This window comes from Dioscorea cayenensis, chromosome 26 (genome assembly GCF_009730915.1).
Source record: "Dioscorea cayenensis subsp. rotundata cultivar TDr96_F1 chromosome 26, TDr96_F1_v2_PseudoChromosome.rev07_lg8_w22 25.fasta, whole genome shotgun sequence".
Classification (NCBI taxonomy): Eukaryota; Viridiplantae; Streptophyta; class Magnoliopsida; order Dioscoreales; family Dioscoreaceae; genus Dioscorea; species Dioscorea cayenensis.
The window spans coordinates 45,262-72,224 of record NC_052496.1 but is presented as its reverse complement, the minus strand read 5'-3'; the positions used below and the strand labels follow the sequence as shown (position 1 = coordinate 72,224).

Sequence of the window (26,963 nt, the reverse complement as noted above, 5' to 3'; positions counted from 1 at the left end):
AGCTCTATTACTTGCACCAATGAGTTACATCTTTATTGGTATTTGTTTTATTTTTAATGAAGTAGGAGTATGATTTTTTAAACTGTTTTATCATGCATATTAAATATTTTTAATTAATGTAGGTTTGAATTTTATGAAAATAATAAATACATTGTGTATGTAATTTTTAAATGATGAATTTATTTTTGATGTGTATATAACCTCATTAGTGTAGATTCTAAAAAAAACTTTGACCCATATAATTATTTAAATCATTTTTTTTTCTTTTTACAACTTTTTATAATCACATCTCCTTTCGCATATCATTCCCGCATAAATAGTCAAGTGTTTTAATTCCTTGCATAAGAGTCAAGTGCTTTAACGGTAAAATTGCAGTATATTATTATTTTTATTCTTTTATTTTTTTTAATCACATATTTATATCTATGTACATTAATATGGACAAACTCTTATTTTTAACAAACCATCTCTTTAAAACATCACAAACAAGCGCATTGAATTTGCTTTCACTTTGCAAGCAAAGTTTTAAAAAAAGTCCCTAACATAAAAAAAAAACAAAGAATTATTTATCATAAGAAGAGAATAATGCCAAATTTATTGCATAAATATTATACCTTTATGATCAAACAGATTCCAATTTGAGCTTTGCATAGCACACAAGGATTTTGAGTTTCAGATCATCCCCTTAACAAATTTCATAGGTTACAAACAAACAGAGAGAATAACTGAAACTGCAGTCCCAGAGTCTTATGAAATATGACCCACACCTCACACCTCTAACTGTAAGACCAGAACCTGAACACCATAATGACAAACTAGATAGAGGGGAAGGGTACTATAGTCATCTATCAACAAGCATACAATTCCATATACAAATAAATAGATAAAAGAGAGCTTGTACTTAAGCGGTGAGCTCGTCAAGACGACGATCCATGATAATGGACACAGTCTCGAGGAAAGTGGTTTCGCTGGTGCCAGGCAGGACAGCATCCTTTGCTTCGCGGATGATTTCCTCAATCTTGGATTCCTTCTTGAGGGTCTCCCGGCACATAATGCTTCCGATGTCATATGGAGTCAGTCCCCTCTCCACACCCTTCTTCAGAAGCATGGTTGAGATTTGAAGAGTGCGGGAGCAGTCAAGTGGTAAGTCCCAGCCATAGAACTTGAGAAGAGCAATGTCTTGATCGGCGTCGAGTGATTTTATGTATTCAATGGTTTCGGAGTTGAATGGTTGGCGGGTTTGAGGCCAGTAGAGCCACTCAAATGTGCAGTCCTCAAACTGCATCAAGAATAAAGATTAAAAGATTAAACCATAAAAATGACATGATGACACCACAGGGTACAATATAACCATTCAGAATATGTAAGGAACTGAACGACAGAATCTAAGTTCCAGTAATTTAATGCCAAGGTCTCTGTGCTAAAGCTTGCCTGTTTCACAAATATGACAGATTTAATCCGAACTCCTTGAACCTTGATGTTCCAGTATCTTAGATTAATCGTGCTTGTTCTTTAAGAATTAATATTTTCATCGTAATGATATTTTAATCAACCTAAAAGAAAAAACTTCCCACCAAGTTAGCTAAATTTTGTTTTTGCAAAACTGATTACTGCACCAACTTTATGATTCTGTAGATTGCAATGCAAACTGCAAATAACTGAGGATAGATGGGCAATATTGACCGCCAGTAATGCAACTCATGCCAACGAGGCAAAGAACTAATGATAAGAAAATAAAAGAGAATAGAGTGCAGTACAACAACATTCACATTAGCTACCCTGGGAAAAGAAAGAAAGAAAAACCACACACAACCAAAAACTTGAAAGAGTATGGAAACCAAGGATCATAAATAATAGAAAATAATAACAAACAGTTATATTGCATAAGAACAGAAATGCTGTACAAAATCTCTAAAGGAGATTGATTCCAAAATAAGAAGGCCAGAACTTGGTTTTTCAAGTCAATAGTTACTATCAACAGAGGACAAGACTCTAGTCAGGGTTCAACAGGGTAGAAGTGGAGAAAGCACTAGAAAAAGGTGCTCATAAGATTGTTTCACCAAGTTTAATGAATAATCAAGAGCAAGAGGAAGTTTATTAGTGTGTCATCAAGGATCCTAATTCAGAATATTTTAGTTGGAGAAAATAACAAAAGGAGTGTGAAAACCAGAAAATCAGATAAAACCTCCTTCCAAAATGCTCTACTAGTACATGTCCTGAGAACAAACATGAGGTCTAAAATGAGGAAACAAATCTAATTATAAGGCTGGTTAAACATAATCAACACAAAGCAATATGAATTGATAAGAATGCAAGTATAGAACTCTCAAGTTCAAAACTAAAATATTTTTTATGGTTGAGAAATGGAAATATATGGCATGGTCAGATATTGTTCCAAAGTTGATATATGACACCCCGAAATCTAAAATATAGATATGGTTCTCTACTTACGTTCTCCGGCAAACAATATCCATGATCGATAGGGACCAGCACAATCCGGCCTTCATCACCTTCCTTGCAAACCAATATATTTCCAGCATGTCGATCTGCATTAGCCAACCTGATATCAAGCACGGATATTTTATGAACCTCCTCGACTGGAAATGCCCGAGGACCCATATCCTCACAACTCCCATGGTTCTTCACAAACATCTGTAAGGAGCCAACCTTGTAGTTCTTCACATCAAATCCCTCAGGATGATAAAACCCTGCATGCAAGCACTGCACCAAGACAGTTGGGCGAACACCAGCAAACCCAATATCTGCACAAGAGAAAGACCGGCGCCCACTCAAAGGATGGTCAAGAATATATGCTGCCACTTCTCTAAATGCACCCTCACCAACCCTTGTCCCCCTCTTCATCCCTTCACCATCTGATGACAATGGAAGCCCTCGAGGATTATTTTGAGCCAAAGGTTCCTCATCAATTGGCTTAAAAACTGCAACAAATTTATGCCCTGACACATCCTGCATAAAGTATGCACCACCAGAGCCTTCAGAGGACATAACCGGCCCATTCCCTTTCTCCAATCCAGAAAGTGTAGCTTGAACTAAATCAGCAAGAACCGGCGGCACTTCAACCTTAGAGTTAACAACAACAGGCTCAATCCAAACATCCCTATCCGGAGGTTTTCTAGAAATTATTTGAAGCTCAGGCAATGTCTTGCGGTCCTCCACCTCAGGTGCGACAATGGAGAGCTCAAATTCCTTCTCAAAAGGCCTAGTCCTAAATTTTGAGGCCTTCCGAGCCAGCAAATGAATCACACCATCATTATTCTTGCAGATATCACTGATCAAGCTCCGATCATCGAGCTTCTCGCCATCATAAACAAGCTCTTGATCATCAAGATCAACAGAACCCCTCCCCCTTTTGACTACCTGGCGTTTAACATAGCCCACATTGCGGTCTCTCTGAACATGGAATTCAAACTTTTTTCCACAAGTTGTCTTGACAGTGATGACACGAAGATCCGAGAGACGAATGACAAGATGAAGAACATTGCCATCCGCGACGCCGTAGTCACGGACGAGGCAGTCGTTCCGAGCGAGCTCCCTGCCATCAAAGACGAGCTTTTGCTTCTTAACAACGAAGCCCCTGCAGCTCTGGATCCGAAGCTTCACGCAGGCGATGGAATCAGACTCCAGGACGCGCATTGGCATCACGGATGATCCACCGACCGCTAAATAGATGAGAATAGACTCCGACGAGCAGTGCGGCGACCGAGATCCATCGGATTGGAAGGCGGAGAACCCCAGGTCGTCCTGAAAGCGCGAGAGAGCGATTCCAGCGGCCGACATTGTTGTTCCCCTAATAAACGATCTCAAAAAACCTCTTTTTTGGCACAAGAAAGCACAAATAAAGAGTTGATTTCGTTCTCAAACACTAGAATCCATAGATACGTTCAGCCTCTTTTCTCTCGAAAATCGGCCAATTTTCACCTAATCCTACGATTTCAACCTACAAATCCAACACACCAGCGATCAAACCCAAAAACCCCTCAAAATACCTCAAAAAGGCTTTGATTGGATATCCAGGATCATAAAAAAAAAATAGGATATTGAAGATTTGGCCGGAGATCGGCGGCGAAAGTGAGTGGATTCTCACCTAAGAGGAAAGAATCAAGGGACAAAGGATTGAATTTGGTGGTATTAAATCGAATGGCGAAGATGGAAAATAGAATGGGGGATTCGAGGGAGACCGATTTAGGGTTTCGGTTGGGAATCGTTCGGGAAAAAGTCCCAAATTTTATCCCAAGATTTCGGAATTCTGTTTAAATTACAAGGACGAGAAAAAAAGGAGAAATCAAAGAGAAGGGGTTAAGAGCGGAAGAGAAAAGACGATATTATAGCCGTTGGGCTTGGGTTTAGAGACACGTGGCATTTTCTTTCATTATTGTTGACTATTTTTAAGATTCGTGTACGGCGATCCTTATTATAATAATAATAATAATAATTATTATTATTAGTTTACATTATTTTGAAGAAAATGCAAGTTAGCATCAAATCTATGTTTCTAAGAATTTTACCAAATTTTTTTTAAACAAATGCCACAAATGTTGTCAAGTCAGAATTAAAAATTGAACATTAGACCAATAAATCTTCACATGATGATACGATTCTAGTTAAAAACTCAAACTTATAATTGAAAATCGGTTATCATCATTGTATCTAATAAGATTTATATTAAATTCCACACTAAATTTTTTTTTTCCCGTAGTTACAATATTATTTGTGCTTTGAATTTTTTATCGGTTTTATTTCATATATATATATATATATATTACATTAAAAATATTTAATTAATTTTTAAAAAAATGTGCACAAGCTAAAATACAGGACAAAATAAATTGTTTTACAAGTGTATATATTTATTCTACAAATCCTTGTTACAGTCTTATATAAACTCTATTATTTTTATGTCATTTAGAATAATTGAAATGAAAATAACAAATAAAAATTAAGAGTTAATAAGTTTAACCAAGGTCATTTTAGCATTTATCACCTTTTGTCAAATAAATAATAATAATAATAATAATAGGTTTATGATATTTTTAAATTGACTTAAAAATAAATAAAATAATATCTTATCGGGTAATATAAAAGTGACGATTTTTACAGTGGTATACGGTCATTTTGAGTCTTTTGACAGGAGGGTATATCCGTATATGAGTGTTTTTCTCAATAAACATTCTCTGTTTGTTAGCGGATTTAGATACCAGATCCGCATCCGAATCCGCAAACCCGGATCCGCTATCAGTCACTCGTCCCTTCGATGGTTTTCTCTTCCAAAACCTGAAGTTTGGATAACCCCGCGAAGAGAAAGAGCCCTCGAAGGCAATGCTGTCCCTCGCGCTCTTCTCCTCTACTGCTCCGATCTCCGGTGATCTCCGGCGTCTCTCATCTAGGGTTTCGCTTTATCCTCCCCTCTGGATCCGACCTCCTCCTCGGCATTTCAGGGGATCACCATCCCACCGCACCATAGTCGCCGGACAGCAATCGTCAGCAGCTGCCTCAGGAGATGACTTTATTTCTAGGGTTTTGAAGGAGAACCCTAGCCAGGTCGAGCCTAAGTTCCTCGTCGGCGACCGGCTTCTCACTCTCAGGGAGAAGCAGCAGCGATCTAGCCGATCCAAACTTCTCCAGCTCGTGAAGCGGATATATAGGGATGCAAAGGGCGAGGGACGGGAGGGTTCCCGTGAGGTGTTGAACCGGCCGGTGTATCTTAAGGATCTTTTGAGGGAGTACAAGGGAAAACTCTATGTTCCCGAAGAGGTCTTCAGGGAGAGCTTGTCTGAAGAGGAGGAATTTGAGAAGAACTTGGAGGAGCTGCCGGTCATGAGCTTTGAGGATTTCCAGAAGCATCTTAAGGCTGATAAGGTGAAGCTCTTGACGTCAAGATCGGTGGCTGATGAGTTTAAGGATTTTGTGGTGGATTTGAAGGAGATACCGGGGGATAAGAATTTACAGAAGACGAAATGGTCTGCAAAATCGAATTTTTGCTTGATTCTGTGTGTTTTCTGGATGAAATGGTGATTGGATTTTTATTTTCTTTGTTTTTTGCAGGACAATAAAGTTGAGTGCAAACCAAGTGCGGGAAGTCATGGCGGAGTACAAGGGACCACAGTATGAGATTGAGAAGCACACAACTGTAAGTTCTTTATCTCGGTCTTGCAGATGTTATTCTTTTGCTACATCTTGCTGAAGTTTTGGTGCATGCTGATGATCTTTTGAATTTATTTATGTCTCTGATGAATTGCACTTAAAATGCAGTCATATGTGGGGAAACTCCCAGAGTACCCTCACCCTGTGGCTTCTTCCATATCTAGCAGAATGATGGTTGAGCTTGGGATGGTGACTGCTTTGATAGCCGCTGCAGCAGCTGTAATTGCTGGGTTTGTGGCATCTGCAGCTTTTGCTGCCACTAGTTTTCTGTATGCTGCTGCAGTATATGTTGTGTGGCCTCTTGTGAGACCTTTTGTGAAGCTGGTGCTTGGCATAGTTTTGAAAATATTGGATAGAATTTGGGAGAATTTCATTGATATATTCAGTGATGGAGGTTTCTTCTCAAGAATGTATGAGTTTTACACTTTTGGCGGTGTTTCTGCCAGCCTTGAGATGATGAAACCTATCATGCTAGTTGGTTTGACTATGGTCCTTCTTGTTCGATTTACTCTATCCAGGAGGCCAAAAAACTTCAGGAAATGGGTACGTACTGTCTCTCTTATTGACCAGTGATGCTTTTGATGTGCTCTATTTAGTAACGGTGTGGTTTGTTCACCTTCTTCTTATTTCCTTTACTCGCACTTGTTCAACGCAGGATATTTGGCAAGGGATAGAATTTGGACAGTCCAAACCACAGGCCCGAGTTGATGTAGGTAAACTTGTCAGAAGTGTATATGTTTCTTGGACGTGAAAAATGAACATCCTTGTTACATGCAAGGCAGCAAGAATAAAATCCCCTGCATTAATTTTGCATATTTATGCCAATTTTCAGGGTTCCACAGGAGTTAAATTTAGTGATGTAGCGGGGATTGATGAAGCAGTGGAGGAACTCCAAGAGGTAGGATGTTCAGGAATTCAGATCTTACTATGATCTTCAACTTTCTTTTTTTTCTAATATTCAGATAAATAAACCTGGGTGGGATTCATAGATTAAATACTATGTTTTTAATGAAGGTGTATGCTCTTGCATCATGTTAATTATGCAGCTTTGAAGATAATAGACTATAATATATAATATGCAGAACATCTACTTTAGAACATCTACTTTAAGTGTTTGTGAGTCTGCTATCAGTTAAATAATGATTTTGAAGTTCCCTGCTTCAGCTTCAGATGATCTAAGGATTTCTTTTAACTATTCAAGTATGATTACAATGAGTAGAATTATTAATTCAAACTTCCTGCCTACTTTAACTTGTAGAAGACTTGAACCATTAGCAGTTTATTTGAAAAATAAGTGAACTTGAATTCCCTATCACTCTCTTTTCATGAAGTACTTTTACGCTGTCTATAGACTTTGTTTCAGAATCCATTAATGCTTTTGTCCTTGTAATATACATTGGTGGATATATCCATAATATTGATCCATATTATTGCACCAGTATTCAAAAGTTTCTTTGCGTGGTCACCCTCACTTCTGGTATTAATTAGCTGGTTAGGTATCTGAAGAATCCAGAATTGTTTGATAAAATGGGAATAAAGCCTCCTCATGGTGTCCTTCTGGAGGGTCCTCCTGGATGTGGAAAGGTCAGTTGTTTTTCCTTAATAAATGTCATTAGACCACAATTGAAGTTCATATAAACTTTTCCTTTTCTATGCTCCTAGACTCTGGTTGCCAAAGCAATTGCCGGTGAAGCTGGTGTGCCATTTTATCAAATGGCAGGTTCTGAATTTGTTGAAGTTCTGGTTGGTGTTGGTTCTGCCAGAATACGAGATTTATTCAAAAGGGCAAAGGTAATAATTTGTTTACGTAAATGCATTGTTATTTGGTATATGTTCATCATGTAGCTCTATTTAGATGCCAGAATGACTATGGATCTTATTGAAGCTTGTACTTGTCAATTTTAGCCTAAATGGTCCTTTGATGGTCATAGCTCTACATGGAGAACCTTACAAGTCCCTTTCTTTGCAGTTTCTTATCCAACTTTGATTTTTTTAAAAAAATAAAAAAATTTATACATTTCTATTTTATTTTTTTAATTCTTGTTCAATTGACATTTACATCTTTTTTTCAGAATATCTTTAAATTAAGGTGCTTTGCTTTTTAAACTCATTATCAGAAATTAATGATTTTGATGGTGCTGACTGTAGTTTCGACATATTTGTTTAATGCATTTTGGTTCATTTGTATCTGCAGGTAAATAAACCTTCAGTGGTCTTTATTGATGAAATTGATGCATTGGCAACTAGGTATGAACATGTAGTTTCTACAATATCTGTTATTAATATGAACTCTTAGCTCTATTTTGTTTTGTATGTTATTTGGTTCTGAGTAGGTCAATGATGTTATGCAAATGCAAACCAAATGGGCAACGAAAGATTTACAATTATCTTTTTAAAGAAAAAGGAAAGCATGATAATTATGCATGATATAAAATGAAGCAAGCCATCTGTTTGTTTTGGTTCCTTGGTCAGTTGAATTTTGTCCTTTGATCAAGCTAATTTAGATCTTTAATTAGAATTATCCCAAACTAAATGTTAAAGTCAATGAGAAAATTCTACTTAACTATGAACTTTTTATTATGGCCACATCTGATATATATATATATATATATGATGTAATTTCTAGGACAGCAATTTGAACTTTTATTTATTTTCAGATGTCAGGTAGAAAACCACAAGCATGCTTACACATGCAACCCCCCACTCTACTAATAATATAAGAAGAAAATAAAGAGGTAGCGCTTGCTTCTATTATCAAATAGACCCTTTGTTTTTGGATGAGCAAGAGAAATAGTATTTATACTTGATCTTGATTGCTAGGCGTCAAGGGATCTTTAGTGAATCTACCAACTATCTTTATAATGCTGCAACTCAAGAGAGGGAGACCACACTCAACCAGCTCTTGATAGAGCTTGATGGGTTTGATACTGGAAAAGGTGTCATATTCTTGGGTGCTACCAATCGCATGGATTTGTTAGATCCTGCACTTCTTCGACCTGGTCGATTTGACCGTAAGGTGTGTTTTTGTTACAGATCTATAGCAATCTAAATTTGAGTGAAGAAAATCTTTTTTTTTTCTTTACTGCAACATAGCAACTTGTTTTTACTCCTTCCACCTCTGCCCTTATCAGATACGAATACGCCCTCCTGCGGCGAAAGGACGATTGGACATTTTGAAAGTTCATGCTCGCAAAGTTAAAATGTCACCATCCGTTGATCTCTCAACCTATGCTCAAAATTTACCAGGTATTTTCTCATCTACATTTTCTTATGTCATGCCATGAGATGATCTCAGCTTGCATTTGGCTGAACTTTTATGATTTCCTTGATAGCCTCCTTGAATATCATATCAACCATTTGCTTCTCATGCTATTTGACAGTGACTGGGGTATCCCATTGCTCATGAACATGTATGTTCCAATTTGGGTTGAATAGATAGAAGTGATTGTCATAAGTTGACTTTGAGTTTGCTCAGTACTCTTCAACCATCCAGTTTTATATGCTATTATTTTCACATTTAAGTTGCCGAATATGAACTTGTTCCATGATCTGAATTATTTTTTGTGAATCAGGGTGGACAGGAGCTAAGTTGGCCCAACTTACACAAGAGGCTGCACTGGTGGCAGTCAGGAACGGACATGAGTCCATTCTTCAATCTGACATGGACGATGCAGTCGATCGTCTAACAGTAGGACCAAAGCGTGTGGGAATTGAATTGGGACATCAAGGGCAGTGTAGAAGGGCCGTCACAGAGGTTGGCATTGCAATAACATCTCATCTATTGAGACGGTATGAAAATGCAAAAGTAGAATTCTGCGAACGTATTTCTATCATTCCTCGTGGCCAGGTATTCGACCTTTTTTCTTTTCTTGAATTATATATTAGATACAATCTTTTAAAACTTCAAATGGCATTTGCAGTCACTCTCTCAAATTGTATTTCATCATCTCGATGAAGAATCTTATATGTTTGAAAGGAAACCTCAGTTGCTACATCGTCTTCAGGTCAGTGTTTTGCGTGATATGTGCTATTATTAAAGTAACTGGTAATGCAACATTGGTTAATTTGGTTGAATATAAAGGTTCTTCTGGGAGGGAGAGCTGCTGAGGAAGTAATATATGGCCGGGATACATCTAGAGCTTCAGTGAAGTATCTTGAAGATGCCACTTGCCTTGCTCGTAAAATTTTAACCATGTGAGCCCTACCTTGTGCCTTATCTATCATCCTCAACTGCTATTCGTTCCATTCTTTTATGTGTAAACATGTTTGTCTACTGTGTAACAGTTGGAATTTGGAAAATCCTATAACAATTCATGGAGAACCCTTCCCCTGGAGAAAAAAAGTTAGCTTTGTTGGTCCAAGGTTGGATTTTGAAGGATCTCTTTATGATGACTACGGTCTAATTGAACCTCCAATCAACTTTGAGTTGGATGATCGAGTTGCTCGAAAAACTGAACAACTTTTGCATGACATGTATGAGAAAACACGCACGCTATTGAGCAACCACTTCGCCGCACTTCTGAAAACAGTAAAGGTATTGAGTGATGAAGTCATTCCTTTGCAGCTGCTTCTCTTTATAGAGCTCTCAATTGTTTCATAAGAAAATGTATAGATATAAATATATTTCAACTGATGAGAAAAGAGTGGAAAACCTATGCAGGTTCTTTTGGATAACAAGGAGATAAGTGGAGACCAAATTGAATTCATTATTGATAGTTATCCTGCAGAAACTCCGGTAAAGCTTGTTTTAGAGGAGAAAAATCCAGGCAGCCTTCCAGACTTCCATGTGGAACGTGAGCATAATGAGAGGTTGTTATCCTCTTTGACGCCACAGACACAGGCTCTATAGTCATCATGGTTGATTTTGTATATGGACCCATGCAAGTTAAATTACCTGTGGGTTCATATGGGGACTAGGACGTTTTGTATTATTAGTGGATCAATTTTGGGTGCATGGTGCTGTTATGTAACATGGACGTTTGTGATTCTTGACGTAGCTTTGCTCTGCCTGCGCATTGAGTTCTTGGGTCACTGTTTAGACCTTGTTGTGGTTAGTAAATTGGTTGCTAAGTAGGATTTATTTTATTTTTATTTTTATTTTATTTTATAACAATGCGATTTAAAACTTGCTATAAGTGTCTATGGACCAAAGAGGACTTTTGTCAGTGGATCACACGGCCCATCATGGAAATGTATAATAATCATTCAAGACTCAGCTTTACTTGCTCATTTGCGTTTATTTTATTGTTCTTATTTTTTTGAGGGGGACGCCGGAATTTACTATAACTAAGATATATATATTTAATGATTCAATGACTTGATTTCATGTAGGTTGCATTGCCGCGGAACCGCGAATTAACCTAACAATAACTACCTGTAATCGTGATTGAGAGATCTCAAATTCAAACATTTTAAATTACAATTCATGTTCATCATTCCCTGAAGATTATCTCTTGTTTCTTCTTCCAAGATTACACAATGGAGGTTATACCGAGAGAGCAGTCAACTCAACCCGTTTGCTCTTTGTTTTGTCACTAATAAGTTCAAAAATATGCTTTTTAATGTGACTCAAATGTGTTATAAACCTGACCAATCGAATCCTTTAAAATTTATGAGCTCATGAGCGCTTTAACGGTTTAAAAATATACTATGGTTACAAAAAACAAAAAAAATTTCACCCCACAGAAATATATAAGTAAATAAAAACGCCTACCAAATTTCATTATGAGAATATATTTTTCCCAGCAAGACGAAATAGCCAGCATCCCAAAATAATTCATCTGGCCATTTGGCAAATTAATGCGCGGCCAGACGAAACAGAAGATTAAATATAAAACACCATGACCAATTTACCATCCTCTAAATCACATCTAACAATTTATTACATAATCACACAAATTGTTCTGTTGTAATTTATATCATTGGTGATTAAAATGAAAACCAAAAGCTGCCCGCACATGATTGATTAATCAATAACTGATTCGTTATAAATCCTGGTAAACTACTTAAATATTATTCTATTTTCTTATGTAATCATGGGAACAAATGTTAGAATGCCTGCCAAACTAGAAAGGCAGTAGACCACAACTCATGTACAGAACAAATAGTTACCAAATTTCACATGTTAGCAGCTCCAGAGGCAAGAAGCTCTGGTTCCACTTCAGCTTCGCCCTCCGGCTTTTCAAGAGTTATCTGTAACACAATAACATGCCAACTCAATACTTTTAAGTAATGACTAACATTATGAATGATTAATATGTTATATTGATGTTAGGATTGCAGTCGAACTGAGGAAAAGACAACAAAAAGATGGAAAATTAAGCTTCCCAACCATTTTTCTTGGATGAGGAACATTAGTGCAAATATGAAGCTCAGATCTAATAATACAATCAATTTAGAACTAGAATATGAAGTTGTAATCATATAACTTAGGTAAAGTAGGCATTTCATTAATTCATTCTGCTAGGCATATGACAGTTACAACTGTAATAACATGTAGAAGAATCATGGTGTGTAAGTCCAAATTGCACTACAATCAAAAAACCTCGACCAATGTTTGTAACTTCCTGTCATGATAAATATTGACTTGTATATTAATGCGGAAGGCCCGCAATTATATTAAGGGAAAGAGACAGAAAATATATGGTAGATGCAAATGTCAGAAATGCATGTACTATGACAAATTTCAACACATACCCCTGGTTGTTTTCCATCTTGTCGAGAAAGGTACTGTTCTAATGCCCCCTCACCAGAAAGGATTTTGGCTCCACAACCACGAGAATCCGAAGAACCAATAGACTCCTCATCAACCACCACAGCATCTATTTTATCTTTACCTGTTTTTATGTCAGGAATCTACAAGAAAGAGTATATATTTTTTTAAAAAAAAATGATACTCGACCATAAATAAACAAAAAGACAAATAAAACTGAAGAACAGGAACTAGATCATAATAACAAAAAACAGGAAGATACCACAAAGTACAAACCTCATACATTGCTTCCATCAAAACACTCTCTAATATTGATCTCAACCCTCTAGCTCCGGTATTTTTAGCCATTGCTTTCTTTGCAATTAACCGCAAAGCATTATTGGTAAAATGAAGTTTGACCTGACATATTGAAAATATTTAATGAAAAAGTAATTTGCATAAAAGATTAAAAGAAAATAAAAGAAACCAGAACTCACATCATTCATTTGAAACAATTTCTTGTACTGTCTTCCCAGAGCATTTTTGGGTTCTGTAAGAACCTGAATGGAATCACAAGGAACACCATTTAGTTCATCAGAAGCTCTGAAAAAACTTTTAGAGCACTCAAATGCATCATCATCATACAGTATGAACACTCAAATGCATCATCATCATACAGTATGAGCACTCAAATGCATCATAATCATACAGCATAATAATTTAAGCATGGCCATAATGCCTGAAGCAGGCACATATGCAAGGACTAAATTAAGTACAAAGGATACAAATACACATTGAATGACAGATTTTTTATTGACTTTATTCACCAGGTCAAAGTTGATTTAGAGGCAAATCAAGTTGTGAAAGAAAATGCCAAGGGATGATTCTATGGACAATAGCATTGGGAAAAAGACAGCTACCTGAACAAGTTGATCCTCATTGAGTGCAGATAAGCTAACTAGGATTGGGAACCTCCCAATAAATTCAGGTATTAGGCCATATGCTATAAGATCACCACTCTCAACCTGAATAAAGTAGCAGAATTTTGTAACATCTCAGATAAAGCTCAGATCAATTTCGAGAACACAGACTCATCAAGAAGAAACATGAAAATATAACACAACATGACACTTACAGTTTCCAATAATGATGATGTCACAAAAGCATTTGTCAGACCACCTGTCCTCATGTTTGAACGTACAGGTGCCCCGAATCCAATGGAAGAATCTTGCCGCCTGCCGTGGAAAATAACTTATAAATTCTCTATGAATAGCCAAATGAAGTAAAACATTCCCGATATTCTCTCTTACCTTTCTGAAATTGTTTTTTCCAAGTCAATAAAGGCACCACCACAGATGAAAAGAATGTCTTTTGTATCGATCTGCAAAAGACACAGATATGTTTAGTTATTATTATTATCACTGAATGTTCTCACCAATAAATGACAACAGAGAAAGAAACAAAGGAAGAGAAAGAATCTTCCCACTTTAATTAATAAATGACGGAATCAGGCTCCAACGTGGGATGATTTGTGTTTAAATAAGCAAAGAAGTATCAATAAATGACAAGAAAAATCTAATCAAAATTCTCTTCTCCATCCTCTCATCTGAATTTTGTCCCTTATCTGAACAACACCTCAGCCACACTGCTTGATAAAATCGAAATCCAACTCAGAAAACTCCAATCATTTTAAAGAAGCATCCCAGCCATGTCTCAATTTCTTTTCATTTAATACAAGGGCATTTCTTTCTCTGTCTTTACTAGCATCCCGCATCAGGCGTATTTTACATAAGACTAGACACTTAAATTGTTCTCATCATCATATCTTTCAGAAAATTCTAAACAAGTATCAATCATTTTGGCTGATTCCAAAGTAAGTTTCTTTGCTCCATACACATGATAGCATGCTTTACAGATAATTCGATAGCAACATTTTATTTAAGATAATAATTGCAGCGTCAATACCAATTCAAAATGCTCTTTAACAGCTTCTAAGATTTGGTTAAAATATTACTTTAGTAATGATAAATCAATCTTAGATTCTGTAGAAAACTGCATGTCGTCTTTCCATTAGAACACAAGCATACAATTGATCAATAAGAAAGGTTCAAGTACCTGAATATTGTCACCTCGTGGATGCTTTCGAGCTCCTTTCTCGGGCACATTGACAACCTGTGAAACAAAAAATCAGCTATTAGAGAAAAAAATAAATCCATTGATTTTCCCTGACATTAACCAGCAGGGATGAGAGCAATACAATATAGAAAAAAAAAATGGAAGAAAAGCAAGTTCTCCAACAGGGAATAGCACACAATTGAACAAGAGTAGTCATGGTTAAATAAGGAGGGATTGGAAGTTCAAAGAAATTGCAATTGACCATTTGTTTTTTTTTTGAGTCCTACTCATTGTTAGTTATCAAAGTTTGACAAAGTAAGAAAATCATTACTATGATTACACAGATTGAGACATGAAACCCTCTTCAACTATTATTTCTTCCAAAGAAGCTTTCTCATGAAAACCCTCGAGACATGCCTGAATATGACTTAAGCTTGAAAATTGAGTTGAGAGTGCCACTGAATTGAGTATTTGGCATGCATCTAGAATAGTTTCACAGCACACTTCCAAAGTCCCAAGTTATAGATATATGATGCATAAACAAATACCATACTAATCATATTGTGGTAAAAAAATTAGACTGCCAATAAAATGTATTGAACTTATGGTGCATAATGAAGGGACGCAAGTGCTCACAGTTCCTTCAAGCATTTTCAACAGTGCTTGTTGAACACCCTCGCCAGATACATCTCTGCTGATGTTGAGGCTCTCTGCCTGTTAATAATTAAAAAAAAGAAAGTTATATGATGAAGACAAGATAAATTAAGGAATTATCACATTTTAGCTATAAATTGCTTCAATGGACCTTCTTGGTGATTTTATCAACTTCATCTATGTACACAATGCCCTGTTGCGCCGCTGCCACATTGAAGTCAGCAGCCTGAGAAGCAAAATAAAAATGTTCCTTAAAAAATAATTGAAAGAGAATGAATCAATTTTAACCATAAAAATGAGCCACAGGCCCTAGGTAAGGACCACGAAAATGCCCATCAATTTTTCCATAATAAGACGACTAAAACCTAATTGTTATTTCTTTAATATCATGTTTTCCCAAATGAAAATAGGATGCAAAATGATCGTTAATAAATGGCATGAGATGTAGTATCATGTTATGAAAAACCTAAAGCCAACAGCGTATGAACCACCACAATAGACAAAATATCAGAAAAATTGATTAAGGTACAGGAGGAGGCCACAAAAAAAAGGCACCATTAGAAGCTTGTACAATATCGACTCCACATCCTCGCCAACATAGCCCGCCTGTAAAGTAGTAAAGCATACTCACAATCAAGAATACACAAAGGAAAATCATTTCTAATAAATATATGAATTTTCTTTTCTACTGTATACCAATTACCCTAGATTGATAGCTACACTAACAATATAAACAATATACTCAGATGCCACAAATCTTTTAATTGTTAGATTTCATAGATGACAAGGTTGATGTTTACATGCCTCCAAACTAGTGGCTGCAAAGTGGCACTCTGTATATCTCATGCAAAGAACAGAGCTGATAACAGAATCTGCCCATGCTCATTTTTCTGATTGAATAGAACCATTCTAACATAAATAATGCATGAATGAAATTAACATAAGCAAGTAAAAGAACAGTATAAAAAGGCCTCATGCAATTGGAAACTGGGATGATAAGCAAAATTCAAATCACTGCATTTGAACACAAGATCATGAATTTAATCTTACATTAATAAGTAACAGATAATAAGAGATGGCATTATTAAGAATAAATCATGTTCAATTATACCAAAGCTATAAATCAATACTGGAATGATGGTATAATTCAATTATACCAAACCTACATAGATCTGAATAATGGTGTGCAATTGTGAGACATAACCGACCACAACATCAAACTATGTAGCATCACTAAAATTCAGAGCTATTTTGATATAGTATAAAGATCTGGAATAATCACAGAAATGATTGAACACACCTGGGTGAGTGTGGTTGCGTCAGCAATGACAAATGGAACATTCACAAAACGTGCCAAAGTTTTTGCTAGTAATGTTTTCCCTGTCCTTGAAGAAATGTTATAAGTGTATAAGTACACATTCTAAGCACTTTACTTAAAAAATATCCATTTGGCAGCCTTTTGCATGCATCAAGAATGACTTCAAATGCCAGAATATTAATTAGTTTATGCTAGAAATGAGACAAAACAGATGGAAGAAACAATCCTTAATCATTTTAGCAGATTGACAAGCAAGGAGTTTGAATAGTCAGTTAATAATATCTTTATGGCAATCAAAAGAGTCAGTTTCATTCGAAGACACAACAGAGCTTATTTAAAAGGACAGATCTAGACTTATATGTCAAGAGATGATGTACATGAATCATGATAATTAATAAGTTGACAACAATGCATTGGATCATCTTATTTCTCAAAATCTGGCCAAAAGAAAAGTAATCATACAGTTATGGTGTGATAAAGAATTAAATTCTGCAGAACATGAGGCACTCATATTTTAATTAAAATAATTAAGAATGGATAATAAAAAATCCATATTTGTTGGGTGCTGATATGCAAAGTTTTCATCATATAGCCTGAAAGTGGGATTCTAATATGCATTCCAATTTTAACATGCATTCAGAGCATTTTGAATAATGGACACAAGTTGCAATATATCACAGTTCTTAGCAAAATTTAATCATCATTGGATGTTTTAGGACTGTGATGAATGTGAAACACACAGGCTAGCCAAAAGAATAACAGCATAATCGTATATCACATCACCAGCAGCATCATTGAACGTTTCGTAAAGCAAACCATAGATACCTGATCCGGTTGGGCCTATTACAAGAATGTTGCTTTTCTCAAGCTCCACAGTCTCACCGTCACTTGCATTAGCTTCACCATTATTTGAATCTCCTGCAGGCCTAGACCATAAAAATTTATGTTAGAAAGACATAATTTACCAGCACTTGTTAGTTCTAGTACACAATACAATTCAGGATCTTTACAATTAATAATGAAGTGAAAAAGGGAAATGACTATAAACGCATATGAGAGCATGTGATGAGTATCTAACCACTTTGCCAGAGACTCATAATAGATCCTCTTATAATGATTGTAGACTGCCACAGAGAGTACCTGCTAGCAGTAAATCAGGTCAATTGCTTCACAAAATTCTAAACACCAAGAAGATTCATCAGACGAAGCATATATCTAAGGAGGGCAACTGAACTAAAAGAAGAACCACAACATCTTTATGCTATTTTTATACTGTCATTCCCCTTTCCATTCGCTAAAACCATTGACCAACTGATTTCAATCAGTCCTAAAATGCTTCTTACGTTTAATTGGCCATCTGAAACTAATATACTAGGGGAAGATAGAATCAAAACTACCGAAATAATAGTTGAAGTAAATTTGATGAGAACAAAATGATTAAAAAAAACTAACAATGATTTCATAAAATAAATCTTGGTTTCAAAATCTAAGATTTCTCATCTGAACTACAGAATTAGGCATTTTTAAGATGAGAAAAGCCCAGTTATTTCCTAAAGAGGACTATTATAAAAATGACTAGTAATAAAACAGAACTCAGAACACTCCCAAGAATAGCACACACCTCTAGACCCTTAGGAAAGGCAGATGATAATAAACTAAAGAACAATTTCTTTTGGTTAGTTATCAACCTTCCAGATTATATTAACTGATAACTCACCCAAAATTAATAAACACAGCCAAAAAAAAAACACGAAGGAAAAAAGACAAAAGGTACAATTTTGCAGCTTGTATAACACTATTCGCAAAACTCCAATGCAAACTCCCATATAACAAAAGTAAATCTACAGCGAGTTATGCTGCATCAATTCACACGATCACCAAGCAGGTGGAAATAACAATGGATAATTCCACCAATTAAAACAATAATCCAAAGAGAAAATCATCAAACAGTGACGAAACTAAAGGTTTACCTTCTTTGCCCGCTCCTGGCCGATCACAAACTTATCCAAACCTCTACATATCTCCTTGGGCGTGGGGAGCTGGTTCCCGAGACTAGCCCCACCCCAGCAGCCCTCTTTCCCGCCGCCACCAGAATTCCCCGAGCCGCCACCGCCACCACCGCCCCCCACCCCCTCCGACCCTAATCACGTTGATCCTCCCAGGCAAGCTAGCCGAATGGAAGGTCGCCCCGGCATCCGAAGGCTGCTGCCAGATCTCCGGCGGCTCACCAGATGACAACCTCACCGCTCCAGCCACATCCTGAGCCACGATCGACGCCCGGTCAACCAGATCACCTTGCAGCGAACCAACCCCGTGAGCTCGTGCCAGGGACCAGAGCTCATACCACCGCCTGCGGTGCGATGCCAGGGAAGGCGATCGGCCAGCAAAGGCGGCAGTCGCAGCACGAAAAGAACGGGTCCGTACGGCTGCCGCCATGGCTCTGAGAGCGCGAGCGAGCGAGCGAGCGAGCGAGAGAGAGAGAGAGAGAGAGAGAGAGAGAGAGAAGGGATTGCCGTCGAGAAAAATCGGGGCTTTTTTATTACTTACAATCTCGGGCTCTCTGGTTATGGATAGACATAAGAGTCGCTCGAACGAACGGCTGTGACAATGCAACCCTGATCGAACGGTAGAGATTGTGAACACGTCATAAGATTCCATGCGAGTCATGATGCCCAAACTTATATATTAATATAATATACACAAGCCAAACTAGGGGCCTTTATTCTAGAGCAAGTGAACTGAAGTTGGGAAGTGTTATTTTGTGAAACGGGAGCTAACTCATATCAGTGATTATAATGTTCATTTGTTAGAAAATTAGAATACAACGGAAGAGTTAATGCATCAAATAAAATTTTATAAATTAAAAAAATTGAAAATAAATAAGCAGAAGTGGGTTTTTAAAGTATGGTTTATTTTGTTATTTCAATAAAAAAATAATATAAATGATTTAATTTAAAATCCACTACAGTTAAAAAAATATTATTATTTTAAATTTTTTTAAATAAAAAAAAGGACTACTTTTTGTTTTTGTTCATTTCTTTCACAATGAACTCATCGTAAATATCATTATTAGAGCAAACTCATTAACAATTAATTGAGTTTGATTAACAGAGCTAACCAAGTTTTTTTTTTTACTTTTGACCCATCAGTTAATTGTAGAATATGAATAAAAATAAAGTGATACGGTGGTTCAATTGAATATATTTGATTATATACGATTAATCATCAGTAGCTAAATTTTTTAAAAAGATGTGGTAGTACTTGGCATGAGCAAGTTATTCTCATTAATTTTATAACCTTTTTATTGATCAAAATTAAACATAATAGTATCTTTTGATTTTAATAGTATATTATTCATTTTGGAAAACAGTGAGGCGACAAGTTAAATGATAGAATTAATCATTTAATTTAAAAATAAAAATTGCAAAAATAACCTTAGTGTCTGTTTGATACAATGGAGAGTGAGTGAGAAGGAATTTAATTAGTGGGAGTCATTTTTTACAGTTTAGTTTGGTTTATGAAAAAAAAATTAGGGTGTGTTTGTTTGGCCGGATATAAAACTACATGTAATTGTAATTATAAAAAACTTCAAAATCTGGTGTTTTTTTGTCTAGTAAAAATTATTTTCAATTGAGTTAACGTGGGATTTACTTCCCAAAAAGAAAGATAAAAATACAAAAATCTTCTCTTCTATTTTTTTGTTTTCTTTTCTACTTTATTGCTTTATTTTTATCTTTGTCTGCCTTCTTTTTGTCCATCTATTAAATCATGTTTGGTTCAATCATGAACTTGAGTTATTTTTCATGGTTTTCCCTAAATTAGTGAACAACAATATCGCCCTTTCAAAATAAAAATACTAAAATATAATTAAATATTAATAAAAAAATAAAAACATGATTAGATAGATGATCCATAATTTGGGATTTAGTTAAATTTAAAATTTTTATAAATTATTCCAATTAATTCTTTTACTTATCAATTTTAGCATAAATTTAAAAATAATTAAAGTTAATTAGTAATTTAAAATTTTAAAATATATATTAATCATTTTTATTTAAAATATGATTTATCAAAAAGTTATAAAAATACATTAAATATAAAGATAAATTTTAAAAAACATGTTTCACGAATTTCTTAAATAAATAAATAAAATCCTCTATAATAGACAAGGAAAACAAAAAAGTAATTAATTAACTAGTTAGAAAACAAATTAAAAAAAATTAATAACACATTAAAAAAAATGCCAACCTACTAAACACTGTAACGTGATTTTACGTGGATTTTACGTACCAAACATAGATTTTATGTATCAAAGATTCTAAACGTTTTCTTTTATAAAATATTCAATTTTTAGTGTAAAAAAATTATATATATATATATATAAATTTTTTCATAAAAAAAAATATCCAACGTGCTTGAACCACTACCGTCACCACCGCTGCCTAGGGGCAGGCGGTTACTATTCGGAAGAGACAGCTGGCAACCTCACCGAACCGCTCATACTCTCACCGCCACGTGACGATATCGTCCCGCATGTCTCGGAAACCGAGCCCGCGCGGGAAAAGACGCCCCGATGGAGTGCTCTTCCGTTCACCGCCCACGTGCACGGGCCCCACTCTCTTTATTTTTTATTTTTTACTATTTAATATTTATTGCCGCAATTAACGAGACTTTCTGGAATTAATTAATTAAAACGCATATTATCAGAAAATTTAAGAAACATCGCATTCTCCGGAATATTTTTTTTTCCCTCCCGTTAAAAAGAAAATTCGAAAAATGAAAACGGATCCGGATCAAGATCCGTTTTCAGCACCCGCGAGGAGAGAACCCGATCCGCGACCTCGCGGCGTCGAAGACAACCCGGAATCCTTGCTGTTGAATGTTTCCGATGATGGAGACGCCGCTCTCCGTCCCAGCGAAGGCGAAGCAAAAGGTCCCCTTCGTGTCCACGGGGATCAAGTAGTTCTCCGCCGGCAGCGCCACGGATGCGCCGCCGGCTAGGTGCAGCGTCACCGTGGGAACCTTCACCACCGACTTCCCTGTGAGATCGTAGCACGTGTCGAACAGTGAGAACCCTCCTGGCGCTGCCTTCAGCTCTGATGCCCCCGCCCTGAACGAGTCACGGACGGCCTCGTACGCCGGCCTCGCCAGCCGCGTCACTGACGTCCCCGAATCCACGATGACTCCTCCCCTCCCTGATGTTCGATCTAGCTTTAGCTCCACCCCCGGAACCCTAGCCCCGCCGACGCTGATCCCGATGAGATCCACGTAGTAGAAGGTGTCCATCTTAGCGTTTCGGATCATCGGAGTGTAGGCCACCCCTGTGGATGCTCGGGGAACGGCGGAGGCGCCGAAGATGAGGGAGGAGGAGCGGGATGGGGGTTTGGAGGATGGGGAAGTGCGATCTATGAGGCAGTAGGAGAAGCGGCGTGAGAGGCGGGAGGCAGCTTGAGAGGGGAGGGAGAGAGGACCACGACCGAGACCGAGAAGGCCGGAGGCGGCGACGAAGAGGCCCTGGTTGTCGTGACCACAGCCAAGAGCGACACGAGGTAAGCGAGCACCGCTGCGGAATGTGAGAGTCTCAATGGAGAAGTCCCCCATGGTGGCGGACCCATCGCCGTAGGAGACCTCGTAAAGGCAGGCGCCGCGGCGGGTGTCGCAGCCGGAGGTGTCGAGCCGGCGGCAAAGGGAGGCAGCACAAGGGACAGCGGCGTAGGTTCGAGAGCGGCGAGGGTCGAAGATGGGCTCAGTCTGGGAGTAGCACCGGCGGCAGGGAGCGCACTGCAGCCACGCCACGTCGCTGCCGGTGTCCAAAACCATGAAGGCGTAGCTCGGCGGTGTGCCGATTCCCAGCCGGGTGAAGTACTCACCGCTCCCCTGAGCAAGCCCGGACACTACCGAGCTACTGAAATCCTTCGGCCGCGTCCTGTTTGCGGCGAGGGTCGCGACGCGCGCGGCGTCGCGGTCGAGACGGAGTTTGAAGAGCTCCTCGCCAGAGGAGTTCCCAGCGTGAAGCGCGTCACGGTGGGCGAGACCGACGTGGAAGGAGGTAGCGGGTTCGGATCCAGAAACGAGATCCGATAACGTGTTCGGGTCTACGACCCATGCGAGAAACTCGTCGTCGGGCCGGAGAGGAGTGGGTGACTCGAGTCGGGTCACGACCAGGGTTTGGTACTCGACCCGATTCAGTGAACCGGCGACGAGCGAAAGCACAACTCCAAAGAAAACAGTGAAGAAGACGAGAAGACTCATTGATTTGGGTCTAGAGTGAATGGTGAGTAATGCTATATATATATAATAATAATAATAATATAAAATCATTTTTTTTTAATGTTGCGGTGGAGGTAGAGGTGTCAAACGGGCCGGCACGGCCCGGCACGGCCCGGGCCCATGGCAGCCCGAGAACTGTGCGTGTCCGGGCCGGCCCGGCCCATGGCTTTGTCGTGCCGGGCCGGCACGGCCCGCAAATGGTGGAGGGTCGGCCCAGCACGAGACACGGCCCACTTTGGCCGGGCTCGTGCCGTGCCGGCCCGTTAATATTTTTTAATATAAAATATTAAAAATAAAAATATATAAAAAAATCAGAAAAATTTAAAAAAAAAATTTAAAATATAAGAAACATTATCTAATAATTAAATAATATAAATATAAATTAAATTTTACTATAATTGAAAAACTATATTATCATTTATCATTATCTATTTATCTTTGAAATCAAATCCTTCAGGCTTTTTTGAGTTTTAATCCATTTCCTAATCTAAATCCTTAGTTAAATGACTTGAAATCATCAATCAACGATTCAACATAAATATTCAAATAAGTGAATAACCCAAAAAAACAAGAACCATTCTCAATTTCAGTAAAGAGGAAGTGAGGAACTATACAAGCAAAAAAAAATTAAAAAAAGAAGAAAATCACATTACTTGGTCTCATAAAGATGAAGAGTTTACAAAATCAACTCAAACAAGAGAGCATGAGATTTATTAATACAAATTTAAGAACACAAAATAGAAAAGAATACTCTCCAAGTGTTGTTTCACCTCTGAATTTCCATCTTGGACCTCAAGCATTGAATGAACAAATCCAGTAACATCAAGGTGTAAACCATAAGACAAGTTATAACAGGTAGAAATAAACTTAGAAGAAGATGAAATAGGAGAGATCAGCCAATCCATACACTATCTATCTTCAAATCACTCAACATGGGGGGCAAGACGGGAGGGGTCCTGGCCACGGTGGATACGACCGGACATGATGCGGAACTTGGTGCGAAGACGTCGGAGCTTCTCGGAAAGTCGAGAGCGAGTGAAAGGTCGAGCCATGTGCTCGAGAAGCGATCAAAGAAGAGATTGAGGTCGCGGGGAAGACCATGGGATCGAGCGTGGCGCCCGAGAAGGCCTTGGAGGAAGCGGATCTCATCGGACTCGGACCCGGATGCTGCTGGAACTTGAAAGGAGGAGGATGGAGGGAGTCGGAGGAAGGATCATCGTCGGCGGCATCGTCGGAGTAGGGGAGAGTGGAGGAAGGGTCAGGGGAAGGGGAAGGGGAAGGAGGGGAGGAGGAGGAGAGAGGAGGGGGACGACGCTTGATGGGGAGTTTACGCGCGGAGGAGGATTTGAGGGAGTCCATCATCGGGTGGGTTCTGTGGTTCTTGATGGGGAACGGATCCGGGGATGGGATTGTGGTCGGGTGGGAAAAGGTTGGGAATTGGGGTTGAGGAGATCGGGATGAGTTTGGGAGAGGGCTTAGCTGGTTTTAGAGATCGGCGGCTACGGGCCACGGCTTCAAGGAGTCAAGGACCAAGTCACCAACTAAGGAGCTAACCCTAATGAGAAACATAGAAAGAAAGAATGAAAGATTAGTTAAATACTTAAATATATATTTTATATTTAAATAAAAAAATCTTAAAAATTGCAAAAAAATAACAATTAATTATTAGTATCATAGATTCATACTATCATTTGAATTTTTGAAATAAACTCAAAAATACTTATCTGAACATTTGAAACAATAAAAAAAGGAATAAAGGATTAATCTTGGCATGTTCCAAGCTTGAGAGTTGAGGCTCATCAATTTATTTCTTCTACGTCGAGATCGATGATATATGCCTTCTCCGCGCCATCGTGGGTGAATTGTTCTATTAGCCCTTGCAATCTATCTTCAAAGATCTAGCCAATCCTTCGGACATATGCACATTTGCACTCGCTTTGATTATTCATTCTCGCTCCTCCTATCATCCAAGACTTTTTTTCCCTCGCACTAAAACAAGACTCGATGCTACTCGTAGACATCGGTGGAGTTAACAGATCACGAGCCATGGCGGCAAGTACAGGATAACTATGCTCCCGTTGTTTCCACCATGTCAAAAATATCAAACTTATCCATTTCTTCCGATGTAAGAAAAAATTATTAATATTATTATTTAAATAATGATTTATTTCATGAGAAGTAGAAGAAGTACTAGTATTAGAATTAGAAGAAGAAAAAAAGAAGAAGAAGCACCCATGGAAAAATTTTTTTGTTAATTATATTTACAACATAAGTGGCGGATCTATTTTTTTGGTGCTTGAAGAGGAACTTTCACTAGATTGAGGCATATTGAAAGTCCTTCTATCACCATATTTTTCTATGATATTCATTATACATGTCATAAAAATAAAGAACGATAATTTTCTTTCAAAAGAGAATGATCAAGATCCATATTATTATCATAAGAATCAATTATGCAAAAAAAGTGCCATCAATTTTAAAACGGGGGTCAAGAAACATAGCTAAAAATAGGGAGTGGTTCGATTTTTTTCCAAAAATATTTTTTTAAATTTTTTTCCTCCATGGGAGCAATAATAGGAGCAAAAATTAGGGTCTTCTCTATATTTTTGCAAAAAAACCTCACTAATAAAAAAATATTTGGTTGACAATAATAGATGAAGTGGAATAATAAACACCGGACAAAAATATTAGTTGAAGCATAAAAAAATTTCCAAAAAAATTCCTTAATTAAATGGCAAACTTCCCAATCATAATTAGTGACATGATCATTGGGAAATCTCTCATTAACAAACATAGAAATAATATCTCTATCATTATAAGCACACTCCAACATTTCATAAGTTGAATTCCACCTATGCTCAACATCAATGATATATCTTTTACATTTTCTCCCCTTTCCGAACAATAAGCTTGAAAAATCATGTCTTCGGGTTGAACCATTTCGAACATATAAAAATAGAATTTCGAACTTTTTTTAATATGGGGCTCAATTATTTTTTTAAACCATCTTTAACACATAAATTCAAAAACATGACAAGCACAACGCACATGAAAAAGCCCGGAAAAATAAAGGCATTAAATTCATTTTTTTAAAAGATCGACCGCATTGTTATTTGTCAAGCATTATCCAAACTAATTGAAAAATATAGAACTCGAAATATTATACTCATTAATAGCCCGAGTTATATAACTTGCAATAACACTTGCAGTATGACTGTGTTCTAATTCAAAAAAACTTAAAAATACGCTTTTGCAAAACCCAATTATTATCAATATAGTGACCGTAACACAAAAGATAATTCGTTTGAAATTGAGAAGACCAAATATCCGAAGTAAGAGAAATTTTTAAAAAGAACAAGAAGATAATTCGAAATTAATTTTTTTGTTTATAATCATCATAAATAATAAGACAATATTTTCTCATAGTATTTCTTGAAACCGATTTAAAAATTTGGATTAAAACCTCGAATAAGCATTTTTATAAAAAGCGGGATTTTTCGGCAAGATAAAAAAAGGTTGCTCATTTTGAACAATAAATTTCGCAACTTCTTTTTCTTGCATTTTCATTATTAAAAAAATAAAATTTCCCATACTCGAATCGGTAAAAACTAATTTGCGCTTTGTGGGATCGTGTGGCTTCAGCGGCATGCTTATCGGCATGTCTTTTTAAATGCCCCGTCCCCGAAGTTTGGCAAGAAAAAAATCTTTTTACATTTTTTTACAAACCGCCCGAGTGCCTTTTGTTCGGAAAAA

General features: G+C 37.3%; 5 protein-coding genes across 5 annotated transcripts; 1 reads left to right on the top strand and 4 right to left on the bottom strand.

Moving 5' to 3' along the window:
• Positions 1–583: 583 nt before the first annotated feature.
• On the bottom strand, positions 584–4,303 carry LOC120253137 (phosphatidylinositol 4-kinase gamma 4-like). Its single transcript, XM_039261437.1, has 2 exons — positions 2,452–4,303; positions 584–1,279 (listed from the first exon to the last, which is right to left on the bottom strand). The coding sequence occupies exons 1-2, from the start codon at positions 3,796–3,798 to the stop codon at positions 902–904; spliced, it is 1,725 nt and encodes a 574-aa protein (XP_039117371.1). The 5' UTR covers positions 3,799–4,303; the 3' UTR covers positions 584–901.
• Positions 4,304–5,290: 987 nt separating this feature from the next.
• On the top strand, positions 5,291–11,247 carry LOC120253227 (probable inactive ATP-dependent zinc metalloprotease FTSHI 1, chloroplastic). The gene is made up of 15 exons (XM_039261552.1): positions 5,291–5,978; positions 6,064–6,148; positions 6,271–6,705; positions 6,818–6,871; positions 6,995–7,060; positions 7,651–7,746; positions 7,825–7,953; positions 8,357–8,409; positions 8,983–9,178; positions 9,294–9,408; positions 9,735–10,009; positions 10,083–10,166; positions 10,244–10,356; positions 10,447–10,696; positions 10,823–11,247. The coding sequence occupies exons 1-15, from the start codon at positions 5,338–5,340 to the stop codon at positions 11,009–11,011; spliced, it is 2,781 nt and encodes a 926-aa protein (XP_039117486.1). The 5' UTR covers positions 5,291–5,337; the 3' UTR covers positions 11,012–11,247.
• An 843-nt stretch (positions 11,248–12,090) lies between these two features.
• LOC120253228 (CLP protease regulatory subunit CLPX1, mitochondrial-like) lies at positions 12,091–19,477 on the bottom strand. The gene is given in 16 exon segments (XM_039261554.1): positions 12,091–12,354; positions 12,859–13,017; positions 13,151–13,273; positions 13,351–13,413; positions 13,774–13,878; positions 13,989–14,088; positions 14,164–14,234; positions 14,969–15,025; positions 15,605–15,682; positions 15,774–15,848; positions 16,178–16,228; positions 16,923–17,002; positions 17,766–17,866; positions 18,019–18,080; positions 18,911–19,066; positions 19,068–19,477. Coding segments are annotated over 16 exon segments (1,665 nt in total). The 5' UTR covers positions 19,377–19,477; the 3' UTR covers positions 12,091–12,279.
• A 2,147-nt stretch (positions 19,478–21,624) lies between these two features.
• LOC120253229 (aspartyl protease family protein 2-like) lies at positions 21,625–23,219 on the bottom strand. The gene has a single exon (XM_039261555.1). The coding sequence runs from the start codon at positions 23,190–23,192 to the stop codon at positions 21,747–21,749; it is 1,446 nt and encodes a 481-aa protein (XP_039117489.1). The 5' UTR covers positions 23,193–23,219; the 3' UTR covers positions 21,625–21,746.
• Positions 23,220–24,137: 918 nt separating this feature from the next.
• LOC120253126 (early nodulin-20-like) lies at positions 24,138–24,569 on the bottom strand. Its single transcript, XM_039261417.1, has one exon. It carries the CDS (start codon positions 24,567–24,569, stop codon positions 24,138–24,140), a length of 432 nt encoding a protein of 143 aa, XP_039117351.1.
• Between the last annotated feature and the right edge of the window lie 2,394 nt (positions 24,570–26,963).